The sequence below is a fragment of the Dysidea avara genome, chromosome 1 (assembly GCF_963678975.1).
Source record: "Dysidea avara chromosome 1, odDysAvar1.4, whole genome shotgun sequence".
Taxonomy (NCBI): Eukaryota; Metazoa; Porifera; class Demospongiae; order Dictyoceratida; family Dysideidae; genus Dysidea; species Dysidea avara.
The window spans coordinates 41,450,446-41,465,596 of NC_089272.1; the positions used below are offsets into that span (position 1 = coordinate 41,450,446).

Genomic DNA, 15,151 nt, shown 5'->3' on the forward strand with positions numbered 1-15,151 from the left:
TCGATACTTTTTCGGTATTTTTTCTTTTGATGAATTGTGTGGGGCAAATGTTTATAATTAGCGGCTATGCTTTATAGAATTTGTGTTGAAGGTAATAACAAGCCTTGGAAACTGGTAGACACTTTTAAAATGGCTAAACTGTACAGAACTGAGCTTCATTTCTACCGTGATTGCACAATCACACACCAAAAGTTGTAAATTACCAGAATATTACTCAATATATTGAAAATTTTAGCAAAATATTGACTATACGATAAATATTGATATCAGTTATAAAAATATTACAATATCGGTATTGAAAAAAATATTGCAATATCGACAATTTTTCGGTATATTGCACATCACTAGTCTGTAGGTCCTTCATTTTATCAGAAATGTCCCAAAATCTACAAAAACAAAAAATCAGCAATGTAAAGTTGAAATATTACTAATTTGCAGCTGCTTGATTGCTTTGATCTTAATTGGACAAATCACCTAATTTGTCCATCAATTTTTTTTTTGAGCCAGTGGACAAACTTTAAAATTTATACTCATATACATTTTGAAGACCTGAGAATTGATGCATACCTTGAGAAACTAATATGGCTTCAAGATCCTTTGCTTTGCACTTGCACCATATCTGTAGTAGCTGGCAGTAATCACAGTTGCTTTATGGAGCAGGATGTACCTGACCTCCTGTTCCTTTCTGGTCTATACAGAATATGAAATTATAATAAAAGGCATAACAGGCTAATGTACTACTATTAGGTGGATATTAGATATTGTGGATTCAAATTCTTTGAAAATTCATCTTGTTAGCTATGGAGTTTTTCTCAATGCATTTAACTTGTTGCATATTACACTCTAATAGAACATTCATAAATTGAAAGTTTATGATAAGCAATAATATGTATATAATGGGGACACTGAAGAACATAATACATAGGTGAAGAATGGAGTCTGATTAGGGATAATAGCCATAGAAAGTAGTAAAACAAGGGAGGTCGCCTACACCTGCTGATATACTAGTGGACATTTAATCCCTAATTCAGTCACTGAATCTAGGGATTAAATATCGACTAATATGTTTTCAGGTGTAGGCGACCTTCCTTGCTTTACTACTTTTTATATCTATGATTCTTAATCGAACTTAAAATTCTTGATTTTTCTTATACTTGTTTACTTGCTTTGTAACATAATTATTACTGGTGAACCCACACGTACTGCAAGAAAGGTAGAATGACGCCAGACATACCATTAAATTAATTTTGCATCTGAATGTGCTCCCCAATTATATCAGTTAATATGGAAAAGCAAAGCACCATTACGCTTCATTTTCAACCCAATACACGGCTTTAAGAACACTGCATGAAGGATGTTTGCAATCAATCTAATCACAACAGAAAACTCAGACAATTCCTGTTACGTAGAGAAGCCATCATGCTACGCTACAGCAAATTAACACCTTTTGCTATCAGTAAAGTTAAATGGGAGGATATAGGAGGTAAGTCCATGAAGCATGCATTGTATGTACTGAGTGGGGTATGCCAAAAGGCACCAGCTGGGCTGAAGTAATGTCTAACAGTGAAAAACTTGAGCACGTAGCCTTAACAGTTGTTGAGTTGCACATGTCTGATGGCATCAGGTAGGCAGTCAGTCTGTCAGTTAGTTAGTCAGTAGAAAATTCTGCTAAATAAGAGAAATAGAGCTGTACCGATAATCGGATCGGCCAAAATATCGGCCACCGATATAGCATTTTAAACCAATATTGGTATCGGTACAGAACAGTAGGAGAACCGATATCGCTACCGATATTTATACAGCAATAGTTTGTACATAAACGGATTATATAATGGTTTTCTACGTTATCCATGTGGCTGTTTAGTGGCAGTGGCTTATTGTTCACTGTACAGTAAGCGCTACGCTACGAGAAGCCATACAAATATACGTGATTCTAGTGTTTGTTGCTGGAAAGCTTACAAGTCTTAACAAATGAAGCAGTTACGTAGTACCTTTGTAATATAAAAGAACAGTCACAGGATAACCAAGGAAACCTACTGTATCAGCCTTCACACAAACCAATAAAATGCGGACCAATGCAGAAATATCCATTTAAGGCTTCATGGGAGTATGCATAAAAATGTTTGTGGGTGCCTAATTGTCTGGATTGCACAATAGAAACCCAAGCCACTATCACCACAGGCATAGAGTGTATATCCACGTGTTGTTGTAGAGTAGGTAAATGTACACTTTTGCACAGATTATCTATGACTTTTATTTGTAATGCAAATATCGGATCGACTATCGGTTATCGGCTTCTTTTGGTGGTATCCATATCGGATATCGGTACATGCCAAAAACCCATATCGGTACAGCTCTAAAGATATTCCATAGCAAGTTATCAGAAGCGTTTTTGGCTGCTCTCTAGACACTTGTATTTGCTTATATGTGAGGCTGGTTTTAAGGTGATATTTTTGGCTAGAAAATCCCAAACTTTCATGATCCCTAGTACTATATGATTTGAAAGCATTTTAGACACAGTTTTAAGCATATTTAAACATGCCAAAACTAACATAGCTTTTCGTACATGCCATGATTTTAGAATCAGCGTCATCTTTGTTAGCACAGATAGGGATACATGTGCTGTCATCGATTGGCAAAAAAAATAATATTAATAAACTTTACTGACAGACTGTTATTAATAATAATTAAATTGAATAATATGACAATGAAAACACTGTTGTATTACATTGAAAAACTATATTGATGGTCCAATTCATAGCTCGATTAACAATGTACTGTCACAAGTATATAAGATATTTTAGTAATTGTGTTGTAGAGAATGTGATAACAATTGTTATATCCAAAAACTCAACTTACCAATGATATGCAATGCTGACCATCTGAGATACAAGCCCTCCATCTTATAGAGTTTTGTTTAGATTTGAATGCTACATTTGATGATACAGTAGATACGCTGAGACTATTCCATTAAAGTATTTAAGATATTTCTAGAGTAGCTGTTAGAGGCAGTATTTTGGCAGGCACCATTCATTATTGAGACAATTCCTACTAAACAATATTACCATACTGTGTGATACATACAGTATATATTAGAATTGTGTATGTTATGTATTGCATTGATGTGATAGTTCATAGAAAATACAAGTATTAAAAAATGTGATGTTGAAGTCTGGTGAGCTTAATAGGTATGCTGAAATTAAAATCAGATATTTGATAAACACATCATTCAGTACTAATAGCACGTACCTGTATTCTGTGTGTGAGTGAAAGCAATTATGAGTTGCTGTATTGATGCTTTGAAAAATAAAATAATCATGAATAGGTTCATGTGTATATGAATAGCAGATATATGTATTGATGTTCCAACATAAAATTACGAATATTCCCAAAAGAGACATGTTATTACCAGAGCTGGGGTCGTTACTCTAAAAGTGTAACATTATATTGTACTTTACGTGGGAGGATCAAAGCAATGTCGCATATTGTATTGTCCATACAGTACTAATCATCTGCATAACTAACTGTATGAGTCATACAGTACAGTTATGCGCTTAATTGGGCAAATACAGTACAGTTATGCGGAGAATTTATTTGTGGAATGTTACGTAAACAACACACTGTAAATCACTAAAACCAACCAAACTAATCCTACGAGTTCATTATACGGCTAGGAATAGATTGTATAACACTTACTGATCATCTGATCACGAAGCTTTTTAAACACGACTCCACCCGGACAGCACGATTGATCACGTGTGTGACATTGTAAATCGCTAAAACTAGCTAAACTAATCCTATAAATTAGTTCTACGACTAGAAATAGATTAGTTAAACACTTACTGATATCCTTATCACCGAAAATCGTAGCGGTTTGAGTACTAGAGAAAATCGTTCCGAACCAGACGTGACCAGGAAGTACAATATAACACTTAAAGCACCGCCTTGCTTGTGTGTATGAAAAATACAGTACTCGGGGGGTGTCTCGAGGCAAATACAGCACTCGGCTTCGCCTCGTGCTGTATTGGCCTCTCGACGCACCCCCTCGTACTGTATTTTCCATACACACGTGCGGTGGTGCTTTAACTCTAACATATAGTACTCGTTATGCCATGTAATGCACTTCAGTTACATATTACAGAAAAAATGACAAGTTACATATTACTCAAAGGTTGTAACTAGTAATATTTTACATTTATTCATTACTAGATATAAAGTAAGTCCAACGTTCTAAATACAAGTTACCAGCTTACAACTATAAGTGGTATGAGCAAGACACTGGTTACTATGGTATAATTCAACTACAAAAACATACGTACGTTGTTGTAGAGGTGTACCAATAATCGGATTGGCTAAAAATATCAGCCACCAATGTGATAATTTTTACCAATATCAGTATTGATACAGAACAGTAGGAGGACTGATATCGCTATCAATATTTGTACAATAGCAATAGTTTGTACATAAACGGATTATGCATTGGTTTTCTATGTTACCCATGTGGCTCTTTAGTACCAGTGGCTTATTGTTCACTCTGCAACATGCTATGCTACGAGAAGCCATACAAATAATGTGATTCTAGTGTTTATTGCTGGAAAGCTTATCACAGTCTATACAAATGAAGCAATCATAGAGTACCTTGTAATAAAAAGAAGGGTCACAGGATAACCAAGGAAACTTGCTTTCTTACGAGCCATTAGAATGCAGAGTAATGCAGAAATATCTGTTTAAGACTTCATAGAAGTATGCATAAAAATGTTTGTGGGTATCTAATTATCTGAATTGCCAAGCTGTATATCACCACTGGCAGAGTATAGCAATGAATACATGCATGTGTTGTTGTAGGGTAGGTATTGGCTTCTTTTGGTGGCATCAATATCGGATATCGGTACAAGCCAAAAAACCCATATTGGTACAAGCCAAAAAGCCCATATCAGTACACCTCTACTTTGTTGTAGTGTCTTGGCCTCAAAGACACTATTCCCATGCACTACCACTCACCACTCTTTGTTCATGCCTGCAACTCTTGTCATCTCCAGTGCTGTCTGGTAGTGTTACCCCTAACTTGGGGTATTATCTCCACTTCATTTGCATTCACAATTTAGAGTTGACAAAACCAGGAGGTGTGTGTACTTGTGTATTGTGTCTGCATGTGGTTCATCAGTGTATTGATTATAGACAATATCTTATGCAAGGTTTCCTGTGTTGGTACACATTGTGTTAATAATTAATTTGAGAGTGAAATTTTTATTAATGAGAACCAGTGAAGTGCTTTGACCTGTGCAGTCTACACATGTGGTCTCAGTACTCCATACTGGGGTAATGTTGGCTAAATTTAGGCCGTGTGATACTGTACATGTTTGGGTTGTGTATCATGACATACAGTAGATTTGGTATCACATTAATGCTGGTTACTGGTTGCTCTAAATGTACATTGTGTGGTGAATGTATACAGGTTGTTGGCAAGCCATTTTCTAGGATAGTTACAATAGGTCTAATGCTAGAAACACAAGATTTGGGTTTCTCATACATGAATAGTTTCACCTTGCTGAGGGTCTCAACACAATAGTGCCTTTTCTGCTGTCCTTGTGAAATACCACCAATAACTGATAACAAGTCATTAGTAATGTGATATGATTTTGAAACGTATTTAAGTTCTGATGTGAATCAATTTGGAATGGAACTCTGTCAAAATTGTTTAGTTTTGGTGCAACCAGCATACGAATGCATTAAAATTGCATTTTTCTGGTTCCTGTATAATACACACATGTTTGTTTGTGCACCTACAAAGACTTCCCTTGGCCGTATTACATATTTTTTGTGTATCATGATGTTTTTAAATATTGTTATTTAGGCCAAATCAATTTAATCATGTGTTTCACAGATTGTTTGCCCTCTCGTAATGACCCGGCAGGTCAAAAAATACATTAAAATGTAAATCATTTTAGGTACAACTGACTGTTTTGTTAGAGTTTATGTGACTGCTCTATTAGAGTATCTTGATCTTCACCGTACAAAAGCTATAGTCCTTCTGAAGTGAAGCGATGGAACTCCATTTCCTTCTTTCCCTTTGCTACTACACCTGTTGCTGCTTGCAGAATATTGAAGTGTCTACAGCCTTATTAGCACTCTTGAAGAGATCATGTGATTTACATTTATTTTTGGATTTGCCAAAACATTGACCCACTGTGTCCGTGAAGCTTAATTAAAGATTAATTTGTCATGGCCTTACTAAGAACATAACTGAGTCAGAAGCTACTGTTTTGGTGATATTAAAAGCATCATACTAATACTACGTCCATACAGTACCTATCTACTTGTTCCCATGAACAAAGTTATATATTATTATTATTACTGATGCAGTCAATTTTATAATCAGTGGCTTTCCATCCAGGTATGGACAGGTACCATTGAAACATGAAATCGACTAGTAAGAGTTTATATATGACATTGAGGGAGAGTGTCAAGCTGAAGCACATTTAGCAAACATAAACTGTGTACAGTTGAATATTAACACCCATAATATTGAGAAGTTTGTGGGACTTTGCTCCAGGTGCACTGGTTTGTTCACTATAAAATTGAATAGTTTCTATTGTATTGACAATTTATACTCACATATCTTTTCATTCAAAATATGTATTACAGATTTGAAAGTACGTTGAGAAAGAGCAATATTTGGCAAACAGCATGATACCAAATGAAGGTTGGCACGCTAAAACTCTGCTTATCATTTTGGACCCATTCAACTGTAGTATATTTTCTATAGAGCATTCTAACGATTCTTATATATTCATTCATATATCATGACGTGTTAGTACTATCCTGGATTGCTGCTAGAGTAGCCTATTCTTAAGCAATTCTAACAAGCCATATTGAGCAAACTATAGCTCATCAAAATGAGGTGGTTAAATATGTGGGCAATTCTGAGCAAGATTAATGGCATGAATTCCATCTGGCTTGGTCTGATAGCAATGCTTTCACCATAAGTAACTCTCCAGAGCTTTATCAAGATTTTATTTAAATTTCTGTATGTGTACAAAAGTTCAATGCTCCATTGCAGCTGTCATGAGTTGCTAATACACAGCATAGCTAGTCTGCACGTGGGTCCTTCATTTTATCAGAATGTCCCAAAACTTACAAAAACAAAAATCAGCAAAATAAAGCCTTTATCACTGAAATATTACTAATTTGCAGCTGCTCGATTGCTTTGATCTTAATTGGACAAATCACCTAATTTGTCACTCAAATTTCTGTTTTTGAGCTAAACTTCTGTTTTGTAGTATGAATGATTCTCTGACACTGGTAGAAGATCTGAACTGTATACATTGTATTTGTACAGGCTACATTGGAAATTTGATATCTGCTGTAGTAATTAACACCTTAGAAATTTGACACCTGCCTTAGTAATTAACACCATTAGAATTTAATATTACATGCTCTTGCTACCAATCAGTTTTATATTCATTTTGTGTGGCCAACATAATTGTGTACAAGAGAACATGTTTGGCCTCTTTTCCCAGAATTAATTTATATGATGACATGTCATGTGTGAAGCCTTTTAAGGGTGCTCTGTACAGTCCGCCCACGTAACACGTTTCCACTGTATCTCACAATTGGATTTAGCAATCAAATGGAACTTCTCTCCTAGAAATAAACTACCACCAGCGAACAGTTTGATCTCAGCTCCACTACTAAATTCACTGTAAAACCCGAGTTTCAGTTTTTCACTGCAAATTAAAACCCGAGTTTCAGTTTTTCACTGCAAATTAAAACTAGTTCTACAGTTTACGCCCTAGAGACTTGGTTCTTTCGTTGTACACTAATCAACACTATACAAACTAACGAGCGTTTCTAATTTAGTCCTCTTGCTTCTCCATCTTCAAATACTTTCCCTCAACCTTGGCGTAGCAATTAACCTTCCTTCTTCACCTGTCTTCACCACTACGCCATAGGTGCTATCAAAAAATGACAAACGCTCTTTTGTAGCAAATATACTTGGGTAACTCGTCATAAATTTTCATGTCTGTCACGTACAAAATGACAGAGGAGTTCTAATTGTAGTGAAATGGTATAAATAATGGGGCGTGCGCACTTGCACACAAACCACATCCTATTGTTTCCTTAATTGCATGACCGGAATAATAATCGGCCAATTGTGGAAAACACGGATATGGACCATGAGGAGCATAAAGAACAAAGCCAATAAGGAAACGGTACGTGTCTTATCATTGGTGAACATTTGATGCAGTGTAGTGGCTTTTTAAAAAGCCATTGAAATTAGGCAAGGATGGCGGAAATCATTCCGTTGCCCCACCAGAGAAATGTTGCCACAACATGCGACGCCATCGCTCCATTATCCGAGGAACAACTTTGAGAAGCTTGTCGAACTCTTCATAATTACTACAACGTGGACTGAAGATTACTGTAAGTGAGACGCGCCTCCTTCAAGCGTCTGGCCATCGCCGGCATACAGTTTCCCATCCTGGATGTGTACTCTTTTGAAGAAGCCCAGTCTTCATGCATCCTCTTCCAAGATGACACTACTTCTCCTTTGCTACAAATGGTCAGCTGGGATAGCACTGACTGGAGTGTGGTGGCAGTGAAAAGCCTTACTGTAGCTCTTACATCGTCCATGGTGCGATGAGCTATGAAAGTACATATTTATATAAGTGTTTCTGACACGTTTACTTTACCATTATATGTTTCACCAGGAAAAAATTTGGCATAAAGCTTCTCCAGCTTGAAGTACCTGCGTTCTTGTGCAGTCCATCCCTCAAAAATTGTGCTGCCATCTTTGCTGGGCTGGGAAGAGCAGAGACAAGCTAATTAAGACGTTTATTGACAACTCACCCGTTTGCAGTCATGAAGTGTGTCAGCAAATTGCCAATTGATAGAATTGAAAATGTTCATTTGCTCCTGCCGGTAGACTTCAGCCACCAAAATGACAAAGTCAAATACAAATCCGTTGTGAGCCACCAGGACTAGACAGCAAAATTAATAGTGATGGATATTATGATATTGCATATCTTACCAGGACGATATGATTCACCATGCTGCTCAGCTTCCTGTGCACAGTCCCGTATCCAGTTGACAAACCTTGGAAGCACTTCAGATAAAGGCTTTTGATTGTGGAGTGTGCTGGTATATATGCCACATAAATCTGAAACTATTGAGAGAAGGGTACCAAGTTATGTCGATACATTCAGATAATTTACCTTGCTTAGGGATGCGTCTAGCAGTATAGCACAAACTAGAGAACTCATTGGTACTGACTGACACACCTTCTGGTACCACTACCTGTGCTGCCAACTCCACAATATGATCCTTATAAATGTGAAGTCCTGTTGTCTCACAGTCGAAAACAAATAGCAATGGCAGGCAGTTGGGATCACTGTTACAGTCAGCTCCATCAGAAACTGGATCATCATCATGAACAAATAAACCATCATCATCTAAGTCATCACCGGAGCCATTGTTGTTCTCATCACCAGACTCATCATTGCCATTATCCAGTAAACTGTCACCCTTATAGCTGGAAGTGCTAACACCTGTAGTCTTCAGAGTATCCATCCGCGCCTTCTCCATTTCATGGCGCTGATTAGCCTTAGTCTTCAAGGAGCTCCTATAAGGTACAATATGAATTCTTTGTATGAATTCTTTGTAAAATAAATATATATATTTTAACTTGTACTTCCGGTACTCAGGTGTGCCTCTGCGTGTGTGCAGTCTCTGCCAGTTGACATGCTCCTTGAAGATAGCCGCGACTCCAGGAAAAGGTACATCCACCTCCATCATCCACAAACACAGCACTTTCCACAAGGGACCAAGATTCTGAAGAAAAAGCAGGTGCAGTATTTATTGTGTACACAATTCAATATAATTATACCATTACCTTATGACAGATTGCCATATTTGTCTTGCATATGTAGTGTGAATGATGAAGGTCCACCTTCTTTCCACGATACTTGAGGGCAAGTCCATGGAACCCCTCGATGCTATTAGTGGTCATCCTTCCTTGTGGAGTGATGTACTCCTGGGGTCGCTTGGCCATTTCTTGAAGGAGATGTAAAAAGGCATCCGACTGCTCCACACATTTCAGAGGCTTCTGAGTACTGTAAGGAGTGCCGTCCTCTGCTTCCTGAAACAACAAAGAAAAAATGGGAGTTTCTCATGTCGTACTGATATCTACCTTAGGATGGTATTTACACCACTCTGAGGAATGCTGATCCAGGCAGTAGTGACAGTGGAAGTTCAGCAGAGCCTCAGAAAATGCCTTGAGGGGATCATCTGATGTGAGTACATCAGGGCAAGCCATTATGTTCCGCAGGGACTTCTTTGCTCTGGTGATAAGCTGTTCTGTTATCCGGGCCTTACACTTCGGTACGCACTACATATATTTGACCATGTATGTGAATCAAGAGTAGTGAGGCTCTACAGTGGAACCTGTAATGAGGACATCTGAATGCTTGGTAATGTTCCCAAATAATTTGCTAACATGTAAAACTGACCTGAAAAATCAGGACACTTTTGGTTGGCCCCAAGGTGTACCTAATATACATGTTCCACTGTACTACTGGTACTTATGGGTCCTACATGTAATTTACACTTTACACGGAATTATTTGCAAGCTAAATTAATTTCATGTTTAGAGAAGCGTGTTTGCCTCTGTACTTTCCAATACTTGGTTTGCTGACCTTGCATTGAATAGCCTTTATTTTTACTAGGTCCCGTTGGAAGGTTTTGGCAGTGTGATTGCCACAATAAGTGATCCTTATTTCTGGGAACACATCCGTCACTATATTACAAGCCGAGGTATCATGGTCCATGACAATCTGGATTATTTTAAATTCCTTCTCCTTAACTTCTTCCAGGATACATCGCAGCATATCTCCCTCAGCTCCAGCAGATGTCCCAGCCCAGTTTGCTCCTGAACCTCGTTTAGTCCGGTGGGCGTACCAAGCGATCTTATCACTGACAGTATCGTGAAGTGTTGCCGAAGAATTGTTTGAATGATGGCCTCGAGTGAGATAAAAGCCATCAAATGAGGCTATCCACTTAAATTTATCTCCACGATCTGAAACCATTTCACGAACTTGTGCACAAGAAGAGTTGGCAAGCTCCTCAACATGCCCTCCCAGCCAACTGACAACTTTCATCCACTGCCTTTCAGACATTACTGGTAAGCCCATCATTCCTAAGGTGCCCTTGTATTCAGCATAATATTGTCCGTTCATCAGAAATGTCAGGACAGGGTAGTTCAAATCCCATGAAGGAGCAGGACCATGGTGACCACCAGCTGGGTGGATTGTGGGTGTGTGCATACCATCCATGGCAAAAACTGTGATGCTCTTCCCCTCTAGCAATGATTCAAAGTTCCACCCAGCTTTCTCTAGCTGAGTGACAACTTCGTCAATCAAACTCTCAGGAGAGTACTCAAGTGAATTGTCATCAATGGTAGCACCATCATCGTCACTAAATACAACAGGTAGCAGATTTGAAGTAGCAATATTGATTTACCTTCCAGCTTGGTCATCTGTATCTGTGCTGTCAGTGGCATCAGGAGATCTCAGAGTGGCTACAACAGAGCTAGTGCTGTTATCCCAAAAATCATCACTAGTAATATTTATGAGGTAAATATTGTGCCATGTCATAGTATTTTACCTGTCTGATAATTCACTATCTTCAGTCCTGGATATACTAGGAGAAGGCCATTCATTAGCTTCTTGACCAGACCCACTTGAATTGCTGCTTGTTCTCACTAGTGATATTTGGAGAGACTCCTTGTCAACACTGGATTCAGTAGGTGGTCTAGTCGAGACAGTGCTAGATGCTTGGCTGTAAGGTGAGTGTTAGTGGCAGTAGAATTAATATATAATGCTGCTTACTTTGTAGGTGTACCATCATGTTCAATGACCGAGTTGCCTACTCCAGCAGTTGTTACTTTTTTTTTAAAAATATTGTATAAAATGTTTTTACTATGAACCAGTTATGCTGTATTGCTTACCATTACTGTTTTTACTGTTGTATGGCTTTGGCTTCTTCCTGTGTGGTAAGCTGTTTGCCCACGAACGACACCGTTTCTTTGGCAATGGCATGTTGAAATACGCCCTGAAACCAAACTAACAGCTGCTATGAAGCCACAGACAAATTAAGTAATTAATGGTAGCCATAACAATCTCATTAGCGCAAGCTGTATGACAGCTAGCTGTGACTACGCCAACTGTACAGAGCACCCTTAAAAATATTATCAGCCCAGGTGCTACTATATATCCTAGCGTAGCTTAGTGGGTTGTCAGTATAGTGTTAATGCTGTGATATTGTGCTGTGTGAGTTTGTTGCTAGTACTGTAAGTGTGATTTCAAATATTGCTTACTTGTATGTGTGTGTATTACCATGTGTGTGTTTTTATATATGTGCATTGGGTGTATCATAATTTAGTACAGTAGCTAGGAAAGCTGTACTGAAAATAAGAAAGCTGTACTGAAAATAAGAAAGCTGTACTGAAAATAACAGTATTACAAGTACTGTTATTATGTAGACATTTTTATGTTTGTAAGTTTTACTGAATGAAGGTTAGGACTAGCTAGGAGACTTGATTACTACTTTTGAAGCTTAAATGCTGAACTAATACAGTACTGTATTATACAGATCATGAAAGTATGCATCGATTTTATAAAGCAATTAATCCTTGCCTTTCTTTAATGACTTCTTTTGCGGTATTGGTTAGGTCCAAACATGACCATGATTTTCTTACCACACTCTACATTTTACGTTTGAAGTAGAATGTAGACGGATTGATTGTATAGGAGTTTATCGTACTGTTCTTTGTATGTATGTAACACAATGCTTTTTATGAGTTTGTACAGAATGTCATTTTTTAATAATATTTGCTGACTAACCAGCTAACAGATGCTTTCAGTCAAGCATGACTGAACTACATGTGTAATGGTAAGCTAGGGCGGCTTCTTTACTGTTCAATGTCACTTAGGCCCAAGGCGTGCCTTTTTGTCTGTTGCAGAATCATGGACTATCCTTTGTCCTCCTTTGTGTCCCATTTCTTTCGCCATTGGTGTGTACAGTAGGGTGTTGATTTGTGGATAGTGCATCAATGGATTCTTGTGTTGGCTATCACTTTTATTATGGGAATTGTTTATGATTTTCTTACCGCACTCTACATTTTACATTTGAAGTAGAACGTAGACGGATTGATCGCAGAAGAGCCTGTCGTACTGTTCTTTGTATGTATGTAACACTGTGTAAAGAGTGAATATGGAGCAAATTAGTCACAATGATTGACAATAATTGATAGTTGGGGAGACATGCAATTAATTTTTAACATGATTAACATATTGATGCAGTATGCATGGACTCGCTGATCATCATGAACCATTGTAGCGGGTTGATAATATAGGTAGCCCATGTTTTTGCAAAAACCCTAATAGAATGCATCCCAAAAAGCACCTTGGAAAGTATCCTTCACCTCAAAACAAGTGGTTCTTTGTAAAGAGTATAGGTCTACTAGTGAGGATCAAGTGATAAGGTTTATAAAATTATTTTATTTCACAGGCATAGGAAGGGTTACAAAGATAATCTCTGGTGAAAAAGCAGCATGTATTGAATGGATAATTGTGTGTATCCATGATTTATTTATGTTTTTGATTGAAAACAAGCCATTATTACATATGCAAAGCCATTTGCACTTAATGTTGGATTTGCTATTTGTTTGCTTTTGAGTTTAGACCAGGAAGCTGTGCTGATGACTATATTCAAGGTTGAAATACTCTAATAGAACAGTCATGTACCGTAGGGCAAGAAATTTTTGTGTGTATTAAATTAGCGAAAACCTTTATAATATGTGACTTTCGTGGTAATAAATTTTTGTGTCTATTCATCACGTAATTTTGTCACATTACATAGCTCAGCTAGCTACCGCGTGGTTTAGCTTGTTACAGTGGAACCTGTGTTACGGTCACCTGGATTAAGCGGTCACCTGTGCATAAGGCCACTCCAAATGAGACTGTAGTTTCCTGTCCTGGTGTTTTCCTTATTCGATGCGGGCGGGAGGCTTATTATCATTATTCATTATAGAGATGTGACTGCTCTATTAGAGTATCTCGATCTTGAGAGGATTTCAAGGTCATGAAAATGGCTTCTTTGCAAGTGAGCAACCACCAGAAACGTTCATTTTTAGGTTTCACTGTGCTTTTTAGCAATGCAAAATAAAAGGCTCCATGAGAAGTTTCCAGAAAGCAGCACAGGAAGTGGTTTTGGAAAATAATGACAATATTGACATGCAATGCGGGTGCCTAGACGTGATGCGGGCGGAGGACGGGAAACTACAGTCTCATTTGGAGTGGCCTAACGGCCATGGACACGAGGTTCCAAATATTTTCCCATACAAATGTATGCATTGTTGTCTGCATTAAGCGGTCACCTGTCTAACGCGTATAACGGCCAACCAAGAATTCGCCTATGAATCACTGTATACATAACTTTCTCCTTCATATAGCGGTCGCTACCTTTTATGGTGGGTTGTTAAGCCAACTGTCTGGCACTACGGCACCGTTTCAATTAATGCACAATTATCACACTTCCTGCCTTTCAATGAATACTATATAATCTATCAGGCTTCATTGCTTAAACGTATTCAATAGCTATAACCAACATTCATAACAAGCTCACCTTGTCCTTTCTGTACTAAAGTATTACTGCATTGCGGTTGGCGCGAGCCTCTTAATAATAATCACTCATTTATAACGGCCATAGCCACTAAAATGCTGCTGACCACCTTATATAGGTTTTCTCTATAACAGCCACCTGTATATAAAGGCCAGATATATCTGGTCCCAAGGTGACCATTATAGACAGGTTCCACTGTAGTTGCTTAGCAGTTTTTAGTGATCGTCAGCTGCAGCGATGTTCTTTTCTTTTCAAACAGTTGTGCATGGCTACCATATTTACAAAGACTTCTGGCTTGCAAATTTTAGAGAAGTGCTGCCATGCGTCAGGTAAACAACCAATCCATACAATCCATTTGTGTTGGCTGTGCTATATGGAGAAAGCATTGTAGGCCATCTGCTTAGCAAGATATCTGCACTTTGCACCCTATTTATTCAATGAGGTGGGAGAATAACCTGCCAAATGAATGGAA

General features: G+C 38.0%; 2 protein-coding genes and 1 long non-coding RNA gene across 4 annotated transcripts in view; 1 reads left to right on the forward strand and 2 right to left on the reverse strand.

Annotated features, from left to right (window-relative positions):
* LOC136264644 (uncharacterized) overlaps positions 1-15,151 on the forward strand; it is a 70,762-nt gene that overhangs the window by 2,404 nt on the left and 53,207 nt on the right. The window lies entirely within an intron of this gene.
* Positions 276-5,079, reverse strand: LOC136264651 (uncharacterized). Its single transcript, XR_010705263.1, has 3 exons — positions 5,002-5,079; positions 568-690; positions 276-386 (listed from the first exon to the last, which is right to left on the reverse strand). It is a non-coding gene; the product is annotated as an uncharacterized lncRNA (long non-coding RNA).
* LOC136264591 (uncharacterized) lies at positions 7,449-12,005 on the reverse strand. Of its 2 annotated transcripts, XM_066059371.1 has the most exons (12): positions 11,886-12,005; positions 11,662-11,835; positions 11,518-11,613; positions 10,695-11,472; positions 10,190-10,387; positions 9,893-10,138; positions 9,686-9,831; positions 9,216-9,622; positions 9,032-9,166; positions 8,851-8,981; positions 8,694-8,802; positions 7,449-8,645 (listed from the first exon to the last, which is right to left on the reverse strand). In XM_066059371.1, exons 4-12 carry the CDS (start codon positions 11,328-11,330, stop codon positions 8,401-8,403), a joined length of 2,253 nt encoding a protein of 750 aa, XP_065915443.1. In that variant the 5' UTR covers positions 11,331-11,472; positions 11,518-11,613; positions 11,662-11,835; positions 11,886-12,005; the 3' UTR covers positions 7,449-8,400. The 2 variants fall into 2 exon arrangements, with proteins under 2 accessions (XP_065915443.1, XP_065915436.1); XM_066059364.1 differs by having other exon boundaries at positions 9,216-9,831.